The 18,267-nt window shown below is 26.4% G+C and overlaps 1 protein-coding gene across 1 annotated transcript; it reads left to right on the forward strand.

The window, feature by feature from the left end:
- The first annotated feature begins 536 nt into the window (after positions 1-536).
- LOC101500325 (aspartic proteinase 36-like) lies at positions 537-7,403 on the forward strand. Its single transcript, XM_004495478.4, has 10 exons — positions 537-974; positions 1,363-1,492; positions 1,622-1,869; positions 2,198-2,428; positions 4,348-4,510; positions 4,587-4,660; positions 5,284-5,374; positions 6,324-6,408; positions 6,678-6,749; positions 7,117-7,403. The coding sequence occupies exons 1-10, from the start codon at positions 760-762 to the stop codon at positions 7,266-7,268; spliced, it is 1,461 nt and encodes a 486-aa protein (XP_004495535.1). The 5' UTR covers positions 537-759; the 3' UTR covers positions 7,269-7,403.
- Positions 7,404-18,267: the final 10,864 nt, after the last annotated feature.

The following is an 18,267-nucleotide window of genomic DNA, read 5'->3' on the forward strand; positions in this document are numbered from 1 at the left end:
CTGATGGTCTTGATTGAAAGGACGTGAATTCGACACTAGGACCAAATTCGACTGAAAAAGTGCCTTGAGTTCGACCATTGGTAGATTGGACTAAGGGCCAATGACCGTGATAGTAATTATTTTTACACAATTCAATTATATAATGTATATATATTGTAATTGTTTTTTTTTTTTTATATAAAAAAAGCTACTCCATACTTAATTTTGATTTCACGCGATTATAAAAAATGTATTTATTTTTATTTTTAAAAGTTGATTATTAAAAAGATGACTAGGATGAGATTAGAAAGAACAAGTTTGTAAAACTATTTTGTGATTGGAATCTTCTTAGACTAAATTAAAAAATCGTGTTTTTTAACTAAATTAAGAAACTTTATTTTTTTGACTAAATTAGTAAACTTTACTCTTAACTAAAAAATTCCAAAACCAGTAAAGAGATACCGTGACACTAGGGGCGGGCGTATCGTAATTTACAAAACGACGTGCTAAACGCGTCGTTTGGCACTTCAATATGAAAATCAAAATGTTAATTCCCTCTCACTTTACTGTTAGTTTGTTTTTTTCTTCCTCCAGTCGGTTAGATTAGCTGTTTCTCTATTCCTTCCAATCACCGTTACTTCATTGACCTTTACTTTTCGAAATTCGAGCTCAGAGCGCAAAGTACTATTCCTAAAGCCAAAAATTGAAAGAAAACTTTTAATTGAATCGAGTTTGAGTTAGTTGAACTTGAATTGAAGCTACTGAATAGTTGTTTATCAAATGGATCTGAGAGGATTATTGTTGTCGTTATTGATAACAATAATGATAGGTTTGGAAATGTTTTGCGTTGCGAATGGGAATAATTTAGTGTTTCAGGTGGAGCGACGGAAAAGGAGTTTAACTGGAATTAAAGATCACGATGCTCGTCGTCGTGGTAGATTTCTTTCAACCGTCGATCTCAACCTTGGTGGCAATGGTCTCCCTACTAAGACTGGGTTCGTCTTTAACTCTATTTTATTTAATTTCATTATCATCAAATGAAACACTGATACATACACATGACACAAGTAATAATGTGAAAGAATATAATTACATCTGTTTGACACTAACACAGACACCAACCACACGAGTAACAATGTGAAAGAATAGACGTGGATAAATGTAATTACATATGTTGGTGTTTGACATTGATATAGACACCGGGCACAAAAGAATAGAAGTGATTGAATCTAATTACATACGACTTGAATTTGAAGTGTAGGTACTACATAGATTATGAATTGTGAATTAATATTAAATTATGATTTTTTTTTTGGGTGCACATTAAATTATGATCTTACTATTATTATTATATGCTAATATTACTTTATTTGATTGATTTAGGTTGTATTACACAAAACTTGCGCTTGGCTCTCCAAAGAAGGACTATTATGTTCAAGTTGATACAGGAAGTGATATTATGTGGGTGAATTGTGTTGAGTGCTCAAGATGTCCCAAGAAAAGCGATATTGGTGTATGCATTTTCAATTTAAGAATCATCATCATCATATAATATATGATTGTGATAACAAGTCAAAGTTATTTTGACCTGAATCCCTTATTGAATTTCCTATTTTGCATTGTTGTTGTTATGTTACAACAGATAGACTTGACTCTCTATGACCCAAAGGGATCTAAGACTTCGGAGTTAATTTTTTGTGACCATGAATTTTGCTCTTCCACATATGACGGTCCAATTCCTGGATGCAAGGCTGAAACACCTTGCCCTTATAGCATAACCTATGGAGATGGAAGTGCAACTACCGGATACTATGTTAGGGATTTTCTTACTTTTAACCGTGTCAATGGAAATCGCCAAACTGCACCGCAGAATAGCAGCATCATTTTTGGGTGAGAATTGTTTTTACTTACACTTGACAATTCGCATTGTATTTCATGTTGTTGAGTTTTCGGGCAATCATATTTGTTGTGTTAGGGGTTCTTGTTTGTGTTTCTCATGAAGGGGTTATCTTAGCTGCCGAAAAAAATTTCATTGCCTTTTGAGTCAACTATTTTATGGTGCTCGAATAATTTCCATTCAAGTCGGAGTTTTAGTGCGTCATTTTTATTTAGAAACATTCAGCTTCCTAAATTAATTATGAGTTAAAGAATAAAGTCACTGGTTTAACATTTTTATTCCCTCTCATTTGTGTCTCTTTGGGTATTCTCTCGCTGACAGGTGTGGTGCTGTACAATCTGGCACATTGGGTTCATCGCCTAACGAAGCACTTGATGGAATACTTGGTTTAGGACAAGCGAATTCTTCTGTACTTTCACAGCTTGCTGCATCTGGAAAGGTGAAAAAAATATTTTCACACTGCCTTGACACTGTTAATGGTGGTGGAATATTTGCCATAGGGGAATTGGTGGAACCAAAAGTCAGTACAACAACTCCATTGGTACCAAATATGTATGTTCATTAATTTAGTCTTTTGCTCTCATGGCTTGATATTGGTTGTCATGTAAATCCAAGGGCAAAACTGACAGACACAATCTCACAATTATCAATAATGAAATATTGTTATATAACCTCATTGCATGATCAAATGATCATACTATTGTCTAGGTTGATATGTGATTGACGTACGGAGCAGTACTTTCTGTTACTTGAAGAAAATAAATTTGCTAGAGTATTGGATGTTTTTTTTTGCTCTTTGATGAGAATCCTCATAGGCATGGCTGCGAGTTAACCTTGGGCCGAGAGTGCTAGTTAGGTAAATTCCTCTTCATAGGCATAGTTCTAGGATTCATATCCTTGACATTGCAGGTAAAGTTTGCCTAGATTCACGACCACTTCCACTATGACCAACCGCTGTTGGGTGCTAGAGTATCGGATTGGCATTTTTTATCCATTTGGGGAAGTGTTTTAGTGATGAGATTCGGGGCCCACTACATTGATATTGTTAAAAGTCCCACATTAGATGAGGTAAGGTATGACAAATTGTTTATAAGTGGTGGGTATTCCTCACCCTACAAGCCGGTTTTGGGGGGTTGTGTTAGGCCCAACCCAAATTCTAATATGTAATCAGAATCTATCAAGATCCGTTGGATCACCTGCTATCAGGTCATTGCTATCGGGACACTGAGAGTCACGTACAAATGTCTAGTCCTGGGCGTGAGGGTGATTGTTAAGAGTCTCCCATTGGATGAGATAAGACTTGCTAAAATGTATTTAAATAGTTGGTAGTCCTCACCCTACAAGCCAATTTTGTAGGGTTGTGTTATGCCCAACTCAAATTCTAGTAAATGTTAAGTGTTCAATAGTGCAGCAGACAAGCCATGGTCCCAAGCCGGTTTTGTGGGGTTGTGTTAGGTCCAACCCAAATTCTAATAAATGTTAAGGGCTCAATAGTGCAGCAGTAAAGCCATGGTCCCAAGACATGGAAGGTATGTTCCAGAAAAGTGAAAAAAGGGACACGTGAAATAGACTTAGTGGGAGAGACGGTTATGCTAACTGAAAATTGAGTAGGGTCTAGGAATAATGGAGGGAGGGAGGTGACGGGACATGGGAACCCAATAAAGTAACCAATGTTAAGGGCCTAATAGTTTAGCAGTTAAGCTATGTCCCCAAGAAATTGAAGGTATATTCCAAAAAGGGGGAAAAAGAAGAATACATGGAGGTGACTTGGTGGGAGAGACAGTTACCGTAAGTGGAAATTGGGTGGAGCCCAATATGAAGAGGGCAGGGACATGACTTTGAAGGAAGGAAGGCAAAATTTGGTTTACGGGGATAGGCCTTGGGCAGGAAGTAGACATCCATCTGTTGTTTCTAGTGATTCTCCTGTTCCTTTTCTTTGCTATTCTTGTTTTCCTTTGCTACCAATGTACTTCACAATTTTGAGTTCAATATAGGACCCTTTTATATCTTTTTTGACGTTTCTGTTATGGTTTGCATCAATAAAATTGAACATCTGGTGTAATACATATATTTTACCATTGAAGTAATAAAGATGTTTTATTAAAGACAAAGCTGTAAATGGTTGATACAGGAGGAACAAAACAGTTCTTCAAATTATCTCTAATTGATTTTTATTTGAATATTACCATCAAAGATCTTATTTTAATCAATATCATTAGCATAACTCTCTTAGTTTTCTGCAGTCACTAGAAGGGCGATTAAATCCGACAGTTCAAAGAATGAACATATCCTATACTGTTTTGGTTGCTTTTAAGCCTTTCAATTTCTGTGCAGATTTATCCGAGACCTCTTGTTTGAGCTTTGAAAACCTTCCATGAAATGTTCTTCCAGATACTCATAATGTGTTTGATATCCAGTTTAGCTCTTGGGATTGTAATTATGCCATAACTGTAGTCTGTTGACTGTTGTAGGGCACATTATAATGTGGTTTTGAAGAATATTGAAGTTGACGGTGATGTTTTAGAGCTTCCCTCAGATGTATTTGATTCTGGAAATGGGAAGGGGACAGTGATTGATAGTGGAACAACCTTGGCTTATCTTCCTGCCATAGTTTATGATCAACTCATTCCAAAGGTCTGTATAGCTATAAAAGATTAATTCAATTAATATTTCTTATGGAGTACTTACGAATGATTGTTCTTTCTGATAGGTCTTTGCTCGACAGCATGGATTGAGATTATATCTTGTCGACGAACAATTTAAATGTTTTCCGTATACTGGAAAGTACGACACTTACCATTGTGACATTCGTTTATAGAAATTTCAATTTTATCTGTTATATCTTAATTATTATTGCTCACTAATGTTAAGGCGCGATCTATTTGTTTGATTCATCATTGTTTTTCATTGACGATGAACATTTGTGCTCGAGCAAGGATGGAGATTTAACATAAACTGATTTCTTGAATTTCAAATTACTGATTAGCTTCTTGATGAAGTGACTGCATTATGTCCCATCAGAACTTCATTAAACAGTGAAAGAGTGCTAATTCCTTTTTTCTCAGTTCTTTTCTGGACTTCGTATTACTGTCCTTTTCCTTAGTTTGTGAAGAAAGCAGTCAAGTGGGTTGAATTGTTATCTGCAGAATATTTATATATATGTGATTATTTTAAGTAGACTATAAATATATAATTTTTTTGATGCTATTTATGCAAATAATTTCATATTACAAAAGAGCCATCTGTTCTATGTGGTTCTTTAAAATTTTAACTGGGTATGATCTGTTCAAATGATGCTTACTTTTTACGTTTTGAAAGCTTACTGTTGTCAATTCAAGAAAGCAACTAGTGCACTTCATTCTCTGGCATATGCAGCACTTAATTTGTTGACCATTGTAATCTTGCAGTGTTGATGGCAATTTTCCAGTTGTCAAGCTACATTTTGAGGATTCCCTTTCTCTGACAGTTTATCCTCATAGCTACCTGTTCGCCTATGAGGTGAGTATGAACTTCATTATTCATTGTAGGCAAGGTTGTCAAACTCAAAGCCTAGATTAACTCGTAGAGCTTACGTAGACTCGACTTGTAAACTCATAAGAGTTTACCTAATATTAAAATAACCTATATATGACATATATAGATGATATATCATCATTAAAACAACAATAATAATCCAACATTGCATCTCCATAATATAGGATGAATATTTTAAATAGATAAATATATTATAGTAGAATATTAAGAAACAACAAACTCATATTGATGTATAATAGTTATCCCTCAAAACAACACTAAGAGTGTAAGTTTACATTTTAAAATCAGTATATATTATGTAGAATCCTAAACTAAATTAGATATCGAATAATATTGATCAAAGTTTTTATTTTAAGGTCAAACCAATGTAGAACCGTAAACTCATAAACTACGAGTGATATCGAGAGTTTACTTAAACTCATAAGAGTTTTCTGCACAGAGAGTTTATATGTGAGTTAACTCGTTTTTGTGACCTAGAATCTTAAACTCGTAAGAGTTAACTCGAGAGTTTAACGACTTCTAAATTGAGAAGCTTTGTGAATGCTAGATACTCAAATGACAAGTATCATTTTAGGGCACCTATGTTTAACGTGTCTGAAGTCTGAACTGATGTCTCCCTCTCCAAACTGTACCCAGTTCCCAGTTGTTGTGTGTATTTTATCATACATGCTTATTAAGTGCCATATATAATATATCTGTAGAGACATTATGTGATTGTAAAATGAAGGGTCTGATTATCTATCCTTTGTTAACTGTTGACTTTAATGATGGTTTAAATTGGCATCTGGAGAATTTTACTGATACATTATGTATATTTTCAATTTATTTTAGAATACCTCATTTTGTTAAACTTGTTACTGGTTTCTAATTATGTTTCTTGATATTATTTTGCTCTCTTATTGTTGTCCCTTAGGATCATGGTGTCCCAGTCTGGTGTATTGGCTGGCAGAAAAGTGTGACACAAACTAAGGATGGAAAGGACATGACACTTCTTGGAGGTACACTTTAGAATTAAACATCACTTATGAATACCGAGGACTGGAAATAATGTATTACTCATATTGGAATAAATGGGATGTATACATGCGGGCAGTCACATCAATATAATTTAGACCTATTATTCCAACTTTGATATATGTTTGGTCATATTAGCTTTAAACCGTCTCACTCACTCACTCACTCATATGCTAGAATTCATTTTGGAAACCCCTTAGAAGTGTTGGATGTGTCAATAACATTTATTAACTTTAATTATTTTCAATTTCAGATTTGGTGCTATCAAACAAACTAGTCTTATATGATCTTGAGAATATGGTCATTGGATGGACTGACTACAATTGTGAGTAGTACCAAGCAGCCTTTCATAATTTTGTTTCCTACTATGTTGTTGTACCAATTGTGAGTAGTACCCCAGTTATATATTAATATATGCAAAATTAGTCCAAGGTTCCATCAAGTTATATCACTTTAGATTCGTGGATGTGCATGCACATCAAATATCAACGGATGTTATTATTCACTTATCCAGAAATAAGAAAGGTTAATTAATCTATTACGGATTTTGACAACAAGAAGCCTCGTCTGTTGTAGTAGCTATCTAATTCACATAAATCTCATGGTTAATTTCTATTTGTTTTTAGATTAAATTTGTTGATAATTGTGTATGCTAGTATAACTTGCTTATCGTTGTGTTGTTGTTTCTTTAGGCTCTTCCAGCATTAAAGTGAAGGATGCAACTACTGGAATAGTACATATAGTGGGTGCACACAATATTTCTTCAGCTTCTACCTTTTTAATTGGTAGAACATTGACATTGTTTTTGTTGCTAACTGCCATGCTAAACGGTTTTATTAACTAGGTTTTGATGAGTTATGATATTCATTTGATTTTGTTGTATCATAATTCCTTGAATGATAAGGTGTGCAGTGTTGATGATATGGCATAATTTAACCATTTCTCGTATACATGTAATTGAGAAAGGGGCATTTTTTTATTTTTAAAATTTTATTTTGCAACGTTTTTGCTGTTTTTTAAATGATGATGGATGCATGGTCTTACCTTGACTTTTTATGACGATAAATATTAATGTTCAGAATACTTACCCAACGCTATTTCTTGTAGCAAAGCAACCAGGAATGTTCAGAGTAAAAAAATTATATAATTTTTAATTACATTTTTAAGATATAGACACAATAATAACGTTAGAGTTTAACTAAGAATATAGTATTACTAATAAAAGATTACTTTTAATTTTAAGAATATCTTACTTCAAGTTTTACTTTAGGTCGAAAAGTACTGATCTAGAAGAAATATTGGAAGGTTGTCCTATCTATAGTGTTACGTGTAAATTAGAATTTGGCACAAGGAATAACTCGAACTTTCATGTTTGCTAGATTGTGCAGAAAAAAAAAAGACCGTACAACTTAGACATGTAGGATTATGAAATATGTTGCGACTAATCTAATTTCGTTTGATTATGATCACGTTTAGAGATTAAATAAGAGTCAAAGGGGCAAGTCCCTATATATCCAAAAAATGTGTTAGAACTGGCGTAAGAAAGATGAAAATGAACAAAGACAAAGTAGAATAGAAAAATATGTCGGAAAAACTATATAAATGAAAAAAGACTTCAAGTTGAAAGAAGAAGCCATTGTAGGAGCAAAGACGAAAGATGTGGAATAAGAAGCAACGGTGAAGAAGAACGTAGATAATATATTAAATATTAGGCTTGATGACTTTTTAAGTCTCTAAACTTAATTTTGAAGTTTATTTTGGTTCTTCAACAAAAAAGTGTCATTTTGGTACTTGTATTATGTCTAGTAGTTCATGTTAGTCATTTTCATCTAATTTGATATTTAAAATTAATAGAAGTTATTTCAAAGTCATTTGTGATACATTGACAAGTTAGTTTTGTTTGATAGGTTAATAGGTTGTTTTTAATTTGGTTTTAGTTCTATTTTATTATCTTTTTGTTTTGTTTTGATTGTAAAGAAAAGTGAAAGAATAAGTGAAGATTTTTTGTGCGAAGAGCCCTCAAGTCAAGTGGTGGTGTCATCGTCCATCGTGATCAAGAAAATCAAGTTCTAGCAAGAATTACGGCCCGACAGTAATGGTTGATCAAGAAGAAAAAACAAAAGCAAGAATCTGTCACTCCAAGGCAACAAGGATTACTGCCTGATTAGAATGACCATTACAGCCGTAATATGTTCATCTTCTATTATTGAACGATTTTTCTTATATGAAATTATGATGGTTTCTTGCAATTAAAATCCCTAAAGGCATCTGAGACTATAAAAAAGGACCATGCATTTAAAATCCCTGATGGCATATGAGACTATAAAAAAGGATGAAAATATTCAGTTTAGACACAAATTTTTACTCACAATCTTTTTGTTATTTTTATTTGTGTTCTTCTAATTTTCTTAGAAAATTTATAGTTTCAATAATATTCAGTTTTCTAATTTTATTTTGTTTCTATATATTTCCAACGTCTTTATATTTTAGTTTTTAATCTACTATGATCATGAGTGAGTAGATTTTCCTTGTCTTGGGATTGTAGAATTATCAATGATAGATCTCTAACAATTTATATTTTCTTTTTCTTTGTGTCATGGGTATTGCTTATTTAATCCAATCTAAGTGAGAATCATATTCATACTTGGATATCAAATAATATACTGAAATGTGGATTTGATATCAAATCCATATGATTGGACAAAAGAATCAAATCATGAAAATAGATTTTGGTCCTCTTGAAATCATGAAATATATCTTCTCTTAAAAGATTTTGTTGATACATTAACCATGAAAATAAATTGGTTATTAGTTTAAAATACACTTTGAGATTAGTTATAATTGTTTATCTAATTTTTAAGAGTTTAACAGTCATAACTTATAGAAACTTAGTTTTATTGTATTCGTCATTGTAAAAAAACTACTATCCTTAGGTTTTATTTTTATTGCATATTATAATAAAAAAATTATTAACAACATTCATCGTTTTAACTCATCATATAAAGAAGGGATTGGTATTCATAACAAAGTCTTGGTGGAAATGATAATTTTGACTATGTAATAATAACGTACACTTGCGGACTTATCATATATAAAAAAGTATTTTTGATATTTAATAACTTATATATTTATTGTTAAAATTTTTAACATAATAAAAATTATTTAAAATATATATGTATCAAAAATAATTTTTTTAGGAAATGCTACTAAAAAAATGGGTTCTCATTATAAACATTTTTTTTAATATTTTATCATCTAAAAAAAGTAATAGTAAAAAGATGAAATACTTAAAATAATTTTTTTATATAATATTATTTAAATTAATTTTTCATTTGAATATTTTTTTAAAAAAATAAACCATTTTAAAAAAATTACAACAAAAAATTGAATACTTTAAAAACTATTTTTAAAAAAGTCGTAAGAAACATGGCCGTAATCTTGGTAGATAGAGTTATTGGAAGTTTTGGGAATATTGAAGGATCTTGGAAATCCAGATGTGGTCAATAAGTGGTATAAAGATCTAACTTATAGTAGGATAATGTCGACCGATGAAAAAGTGTTACGGAAATAATCTATAAAATTACCATAATTTTTCTGTTATTTCATCACTTCTACATATATTTCATTATATAAACCAAAATCATTTGTCTGACAGCACATAAAAATTATGTGATAAGAAAAACATCGTTAATATTCAAATAATACTAAAGTTGATATTATCAGATTGAATTTTTGTCTTGAATTTAAATATAAAATTCTATAATTATATAAATTAATTATAATAAAATTTATTATCTTATATAAAAAAAATAGCATTTCTGTACCGTAGATTTTTAATTTGTGATACTAAATATCTGATTTGGGATAAAATATTTGAGTACGACTGTGTTGGATTCTAAAAAATGTTTTTTTTTTAAAGAATTTTGTTTTTTCATGACATATAAATATAAATATTTTCTATTGATATAATATTCTTCAATGACTGTATATATTTCTATTTTATTTTGAATAACATTAAACAAGGTAATAAATGTGCATTAAACAATACATAATCTATCATTTTTGGTTTTTAATATTTATTACAATTGATAAATAAAATAATAATTTTTTAGAATAAACCAGCTTTTGACGTGTGTTTGGGTATTAAATGTTAAATTTCAAATGGATGGTAGCATTCAACTTGTAAATTGTAAATGGATTCAAAGAGTAGATTCATATTTACGAATATATATATATAAATAGCATCATAAAAGAAAAATACAGATACATATTTTATTATGTTCATCATGGAGAAAACATTTTTTTAAATAAAAATTAATAAAATAAAGTATTAGCTAAAACGTTTTTAAATTCTAATTCAATTGATAAATACCGATATTGTTAAATTGAATGTCTTGTCTTAAGGTTGAATCACTGTTAATTAATTATGATAAATTTATCATCTTTTATAAAATAAAATAAAAAATTCTTTTTAATTTGATATTGTTTGAAATGTTAAGAGTTGTTTCTTCAATGTATAAATTGGATGCACTTGCAAATAAAAACGAATTCAATTACAATACAGCCAAAATAAAATAAAGAAACAATAAGTATAGCAGATTTTAAAACATTAAGATGTTTTTATACAAAATATTAAGATTTATAAAAATAGGGAAAATTACTAAAATATGATAGATCAAATGGTATAGATCAAGAAATAAATAAATTACATGAAAATCAAATTAATTAACATTTTAATTAAGCATATCTGAAGTATTTTTTAATGGTAAAAATTTGACATTATAATTTTAAAGACAATTTTACAGTTGCACAATTAATTCATCATTATTAAATTTCATGAAAGAAATATACGAAATATTTTTTATTTGTAGACAAAACCGCAAAATGAAATGTGATAAACACTTAATTATTTAAAAATTATCTGTGTACATCCAACTGTTTACGTATCATTGTTGTTAATTAATTTTACAATACAATTACGTATATAGAAAATGGATTCGTATTTGTATTATATAAAATAAACTATAAATTGTACATAAATATATACACCGATAGAATTAGTTATAAATATAGATATAGATATCAATTTATAATTTCACACCTTATAATATATATTGTGTTTAAATGCATCTTTATCTTTCTATTTTATTTTAAACGATTTTTTAGTCATTTTATTTATAAAATTGATGTTTGGATTCTCTATTAGCTAACTCTTAAGTTTTTTTTTGTCTTCATCATCATTTTTTATGATGTGACACTATAATAAATCATATGACATTTAGATAAATTTTGTGGGTTCCGTAAAATATTTTTTATGTCATTATTTTGATAATTAATTTTATTTATATATTAAAATTTTAAATTATGAGTGGGTAGAAAATTATATTTTAATATTAAATATTTTATTAATCAATAATTTTTTAAAATGTTTTATTGTATAAATAAAATAAATATTAAATAATATTAAAAATATAATAAATTTCAATGTTAAAAAAATATTTTATATAAAAATTTTAAAATTATAAATTATAAATTATAAAAAAATTACATAAAACAAATAAATTTTAAACATTTTATTCAAATATTTTTAAATTTTAATTTTAATATCATAATATATAAATAAAGTAAAATAAATTTACTTTTAATATATAAATAAAATTAATTACAAACAATAAGGACATGAAAAATATTTAATCCAATTCACAAATATCATATAAGTGACATATCATAAAAAGTCGTGAAAAAAAATCACAAGAGTTAGTTAATAAAGAGACAAAAATCTGATTTTAAAAATTAAGTAATTAAAAATTCATTTTAAGCAAAATAAAAACTGTATTTAAATTATATATATATATATATATATATATATATAATGATTTTGTCTCAATAGGTGTGTAACAATATTTAGAGTTTTCTACCAAACACTCCCCATTTATATAAAAATACAATTTTATCGTTTTATCTTAATTTTTTTTTAAATATTCGAAAGTTTTGATAAATTCTAAATGACAATTTTTAGGATTTTATAAACTTTCGAACTATTTAAAACTTCCAAAATAAAAAATTCTAAATTTTTTGAACCTTTTTGGAAATTTTAAATTTTTTAAATAAGAATTACATTTTAAAAATTTAAAAAGTTTAGAATGTTTCCAAATCTATAAACTTTCGAAACTTTTCAAATCTAAAAAAGCTTCGAAAGTTTTTAAATATGAAAAATTTCAAAATTTTTCTATTTCAAATGTTTTAAATTGTTCGAAAGTTTCAAATAATTGAGGAGATTTTAGTAATATTATTTTCAAATAATTTATGACATACTATTCAATTGTAATTAGATTAATATTTACTATATGTAAATACAGTCTTTCTTATTTAATAGACATTAAACTATTATCTCTAATCACTATTATAAGAAATTATAAGTTAAATTTACCAAATCATTTATTTTTAAGGTCAAACGTTTAATTATTAAGATTAAATAATTTGAATTAAATAAATAATATATTAAAAATAATAATATTAAATGATTTAAAGCCGTTAACTTTATTTATAGCATTAATCAATATTTAAAATCTCTATTTTTATTATAATAGTGACTACAAAATATTATGTACGAGAAAAGTTGTTATTAATATTTTTTTTTAATATTTATTGATATAATTGTAATGAAAATATCTTAATCTACAATTTTTTATTTTTGGTACATTAAATTTTAGAATTTTAACATATTGGAAATTTACACATTTACTCATCTATATTTTTGTCATTTGACATTCATCAATACTTCTTTTTTACTATTTTTCTTCTCTTGCCACATCATCATTTTCTTTCTCTCTTTACTTATTTGACGTCTAAACAAATTTAAAGTTAATTTTGTCTAACTTAAAAAGTCTTCCCAACACACTCTCTTTAATTTTACTTTTATTTTTCAAGGATAAGAGCTCTAAAAGTTTGACTTCGTTTGTAACGTGATAGGCATTAGTACTATTACTATTAATAATAACTTTTTACTTTTTTTAATTTTCTATAAGAATATATTTTAAATAAAAGCGGAAAGAAAAATTATAATACATTAAATATAATTCACTTTATCAATTATAATGTAATAAATATTTATTACTAATAAATTAATTAAAGAGAGATGATGTATAATTTATTGTTAGTATATTTCTTAAATATATTATTGATAGTGTGAAAAAAGTAATAATATATCTATTCTAATATAGACAAAAAATACACTAATGATCTTTTATCTTATTTAATTATAACATTTAAGTTCTTTATTTTATGTCATTTAGCTTTTGAAAGGTTAATAAATTGATTTTTTCTTCTAACTTTTATAAAAAAAACGCGAGGTGTCAAACTACAACAACATTTTATTATTTTTTATTAAATTTTTATTTTATATGTAAAAGTTTTGGATTTGATTATTTTGGTGAAATATGTAAATTAATTGGTGAAATAGGTAAATTAATTGTTGATATTATAAACATCTATCGTTGATAATAGAAATGCACACAATAACAACCATTTTTTTGATGATGAATGATTGACAAACTCACTTTATTTTTTAAAATAAATTGTTCACTTTAGAATAACTAAATTCAAAAGTTTTATATTCTCAACAAATTAAAATCAATTTTATATTTGACTAATTATGATGAAAATCATCGCTTTTAATTAATATATGTGATTATTATGATTATTTATAGTCTAACACACTTATATATATTTATATATATGAATTAAATCATTTCATTTTTAATACTTGTACGAATATATTGTTTTCTTAGTCTCTATTATATAGGTGTGTTATGTCCTAATGAAGCTGAAAAATACTATATTTATGGAACAAAGATACAAAAAATTTAGATAGGCCAAATTAATTCAAACAATATATAGAATAGTTAACATATATATATTGTGCTTTGCAATTAGCTTACTTTTAGTAGATTAAGGATGATATAACATGGAGTTAACATAAATAAAAAAGAGTACATGTCCGCACGTGTTAACTTTAAATTTGAATTATATATATATATATTTCTATTTTAAAATTAATCAATATATATTGATATTTATATAACAAAATGTCATTTTTTTTTTTAATCTTTAGGTTGCATATTTGCCATGTGATCATTTAAAAATGATTTTTTGTATGCAACAGAAGGTCACATTATGGGGATGTGATCATCTATAAGGTTTTAATTCTTTTATTTTTTAAACAATTAAATAATTATTAATTTAATAAATAAAAAATAAAAATAAAAACAAAATAATATTCATAAAATCAAATAAAATACATCTAAAAAAAATACATCAAAGTTAAGGCGGAGAAAAAAAATACATTAATTTTATTAGTATAATTTTTTTTATTATTGTTTTTTTATTTTTTTATTTATTAGATCCAAAGAAAAATAGGAGGAAGTTGTTCATGTGCAAACTAGAAAGAAATTATTAAAGTAATATAGATTTATCTACAAAATAGGAGGGAGTTATTGAAATAATATAACACATTATTTATTATTTGTTTTGTCATATCTACTCAACTGCATTAATTTTGATATATTTTTTTTATCAAATTTATTTTGTTTGATTTAATGAATATAAATTATTTATATATTTTTTTATTTATTAAAAAAAAATGATATTTTGGTATATAAATTTTAATGTGATTAATTTTTTTTTTAAATATCTAAAATATTAATTATGGAGGAAATGTGATGAAAACCCATTTTATCAAAAAAAAAAAAAATTAAAGAGTTTAATTGTTATACCATAATATAAAAAAATTTACGATGTCACTATATCACAGCTATTTATATAATGATTATAAAATTAATTTTGATAAAAGTTAAATATTTTTAATTATTTAACGATTGTAATTGAGTGAAAGTATAAAAATTATTTACTTAAATTCAAAATAAAATGAAATAATTATGTGGGCTTTTTAAGGAAAATCTGACATGTCCTAAGTTGATGGAGATACGTTGATGCCTTCACTTATTACCTAATACTATATGTCCGCATAATTATGTTTTTTTCTCTTGACAAACACGTGATTTTTTTTAATTTAAATTTTTTATGGTTAATATTATTTTCATATTAAAGTATAAGAAGATCGAAGGGATTAACTTGCTTTTTGCACCAAAAAGGATTAAAGTGATATGGTAGATTTTTTGAAGAAAAAAAAAAAGTTACATGATACTTAGTACTATACTCTTGTATTTTACTGGTTAGTTTTATTTCAAAATCCATCCCTACTAAAAAAAATTGAATTAGTAACAGAAAAATGTGAAACTAATCAATAATCACTAAATTTAGATTTAAAAAAATTAGAGATAGTTTGTAAAAAAAGAGAGAAGAACATTAGAGATAACTTTCACTTTTTTTTGTCAATAATTAATTTAATTAGTGTAGTAGTAACTGTAATTGAATGAAAGATTATTAAAGTTTTTTTCCAAAAAAAAAAAAACTTAATTAAAACATCAAAATAAGAATAGTATAATTAAATTGTTCGTAAATTGAGATATTCTTCGATCTATATTTCGAGATCAACATTAATGATTAAGTAAGTAAAAAATACGTCAATGATACACCTAATTATTTATGAAGCCAATTAATAATAAATAATCAAATCAAAACTTTTATGAACAAACTAATTTCTTTCACATATACCCATGATAAAGAATAATACAAGATCCACATTTTTTAACTTCATCCATCTATGAAAAATATTTGATAATGTTTGCTCGTATCAACTATATGTAGACTATGACATGATCAATCCAATTATAAAGCTGAAGAAATGTTAAATTTGATGACAGTCTCCACAAGCCACTTACTTAAAATATGATGACAAAACAAGTAATTAGCCTTAAGAACACCACACTAAGACATGAAAATAAACAATGTCATACCATGATGATGAACAACACAACGTTACACTCAAACGATGAAATTATAGAAGAAAAAAAATGAATCAATAATTTTAAATTAAAAAATCAGAGATAGTTTGTAAAAAGGAGAGTGAATAAATTAGGGACAACTTTCACTTTTTTGTCAATAATTAATTTAATTTGTTTTAGTAGTAATTGTAGTTGAATGAAAACATTACTAAAGTTCATTGATATTTTAATGAGGTTATTTTTTCGGGTTTTTAGGTGTGATGTTTATTTTCAGTTATTTATTATTTGTGATTGGTGTATGTTTTTTAACTAAATTTAAGAGAGAAAAAGATGTCTCAGTCTAAGATAGAGAAAATTTTAAGGTTTATTGAGTCTTTATAAAGAAATTTACATTTACCTACCTATAATGGTGCTAGCGGAAATCAAATTCGCAATATGTTGGATCTAATATTTGTCTTTTTATGGCTAGACTAAACCATTGGAGTTTAATCGGCGAATGTTTTGAATTCATATATGTTGAGAATGTATTATTTGAATTGTGCACAATTCTTAGGACAATAATTAGTTGTATTGATTTCAATAATAAAATGAATTTTATTTATTCTAATAACTTTATTAAATATAATTTATGAAAAAAATTGATGAATTGTGATATAATAAATAAGAGTATCTTTTCATAAAAATAAATAAAGGCATATGTGAACCTTATCCCAAAGCACACCTTAAATATATATATAGTTAAGGGTCGAAATTGAGTTAAATCAAGTGTTGAATCTAATATGAACTTTTTGTTTTTGTTTGACTCAATTCAAGCTTGCAAACAACTTATTTTAATTCATTTATTAGTTTGAATCACATAATTCAAAAGAAATTTTTTTCTTATATTTTTGACCTTTTAAATAAGTAATGTAATTGTAGTTTTTTGATAAAATAATTATCTAAATCACCAAGTTAATCGGGATAATTGACCTCTCTCAACATATGTTTATCTTTATACATCAGTCAGTGATCAAATTTTTGATCAAATTTAAGAAATCTAGATATCTACTACTTATATCGTAATATTTTTTGTTTTGTTTTAAAGAGTTTGACAATAAAATTTACACACTAAATATAAAAAAGAGTTTCTTAAATTTGAACCCGCATTATAACATATGCAAATGTAATAGATTTTTTTTTTAAAAATAAATAATATAATAATAGATTCTTAGATCCAAGCATTGAATAATATTTATATATTTATTTATGACACGCATTTGTTAATAATTAATGGTATCATGTGCCAATATTTTTTTTTTGGATAAAGTCAAGTACCAAAAAAATAAAACAACACTATTTACAATCAAATGGATCATATTAAATTTGTATTAATATTTTTATAGATTTTTTTTACTATAGATATATTTATTGATATGATTTATACTATAACAACTTTTTGCCTATAAAAAGAAACAATTTTTTGGATAATCTAAAAAGATTACTTCGTGGATCTCAATTAGTGTCTTATTTATCATTTTTCTTTATCTCATTTTTTATTTATGTTATAATATCAATACAGTATTAATTAATTAACTTTTTCACTAATATATTTATTTATTTATTAAGGGTCTTTTTTAACATGTGTCTTTAAGGTTTCTAAAAATAATATATGGGCATTATATTTATAGGCAATTTAATATATTATTAATATAGTAATTAATAGTACAAGATACTACTACTCTAACATTACACAACACTAAAATAATGTTGTATATGATCAAGAACTTGTACCAAGTTTTGGCTTAGAGTGCCCAATTATAATCTTATTAATAATAAAGTCTTGCTTAATTTGTTTCAAAATAAATAAGAGTTTAATTGGTGATTATATATATATATATATATATATATATATATATATATATATATATATATATATATATATATATATAAATTATAATA

This window comes from Cicer arietinum, chromosome 4, assembly GCF_000331145.2.
Source record: "Cicer arietinum cultivar CDC Frontier isolate Library 1 chromosome 4, Cicar.CDCFrontier_v2.0, whole genome shotgun sequence".
NCBI lineage: Eukaryota > Viridiplantae > Streptophyta > Magnoliopsida > Fabales > Fabaceae > Cicer > Cicer arietinum.

Coding starts and splice junctions, on each gene's coding strand:
- LOC101500325 (XM_004495478.4), top strand. CDS start 760: ATGGATCTGAGAGGATTATTGTTGTCGTTATTGATAACAATAATGATA. Junction 1,493..1,621: donor CCAAGAAAAGCGATATTGGT/GTATGCATTTTC, acceptor ATGTTACAACAG/ATAGACTTGACTCTCTATGA. Junction 1,870..2,197: donor AATAGCAGCATCATTTTTGG/GTGAGAATTGTT, acceptor TCTCGCTGACAG/GTGTGGTGCTGTACAATCTG.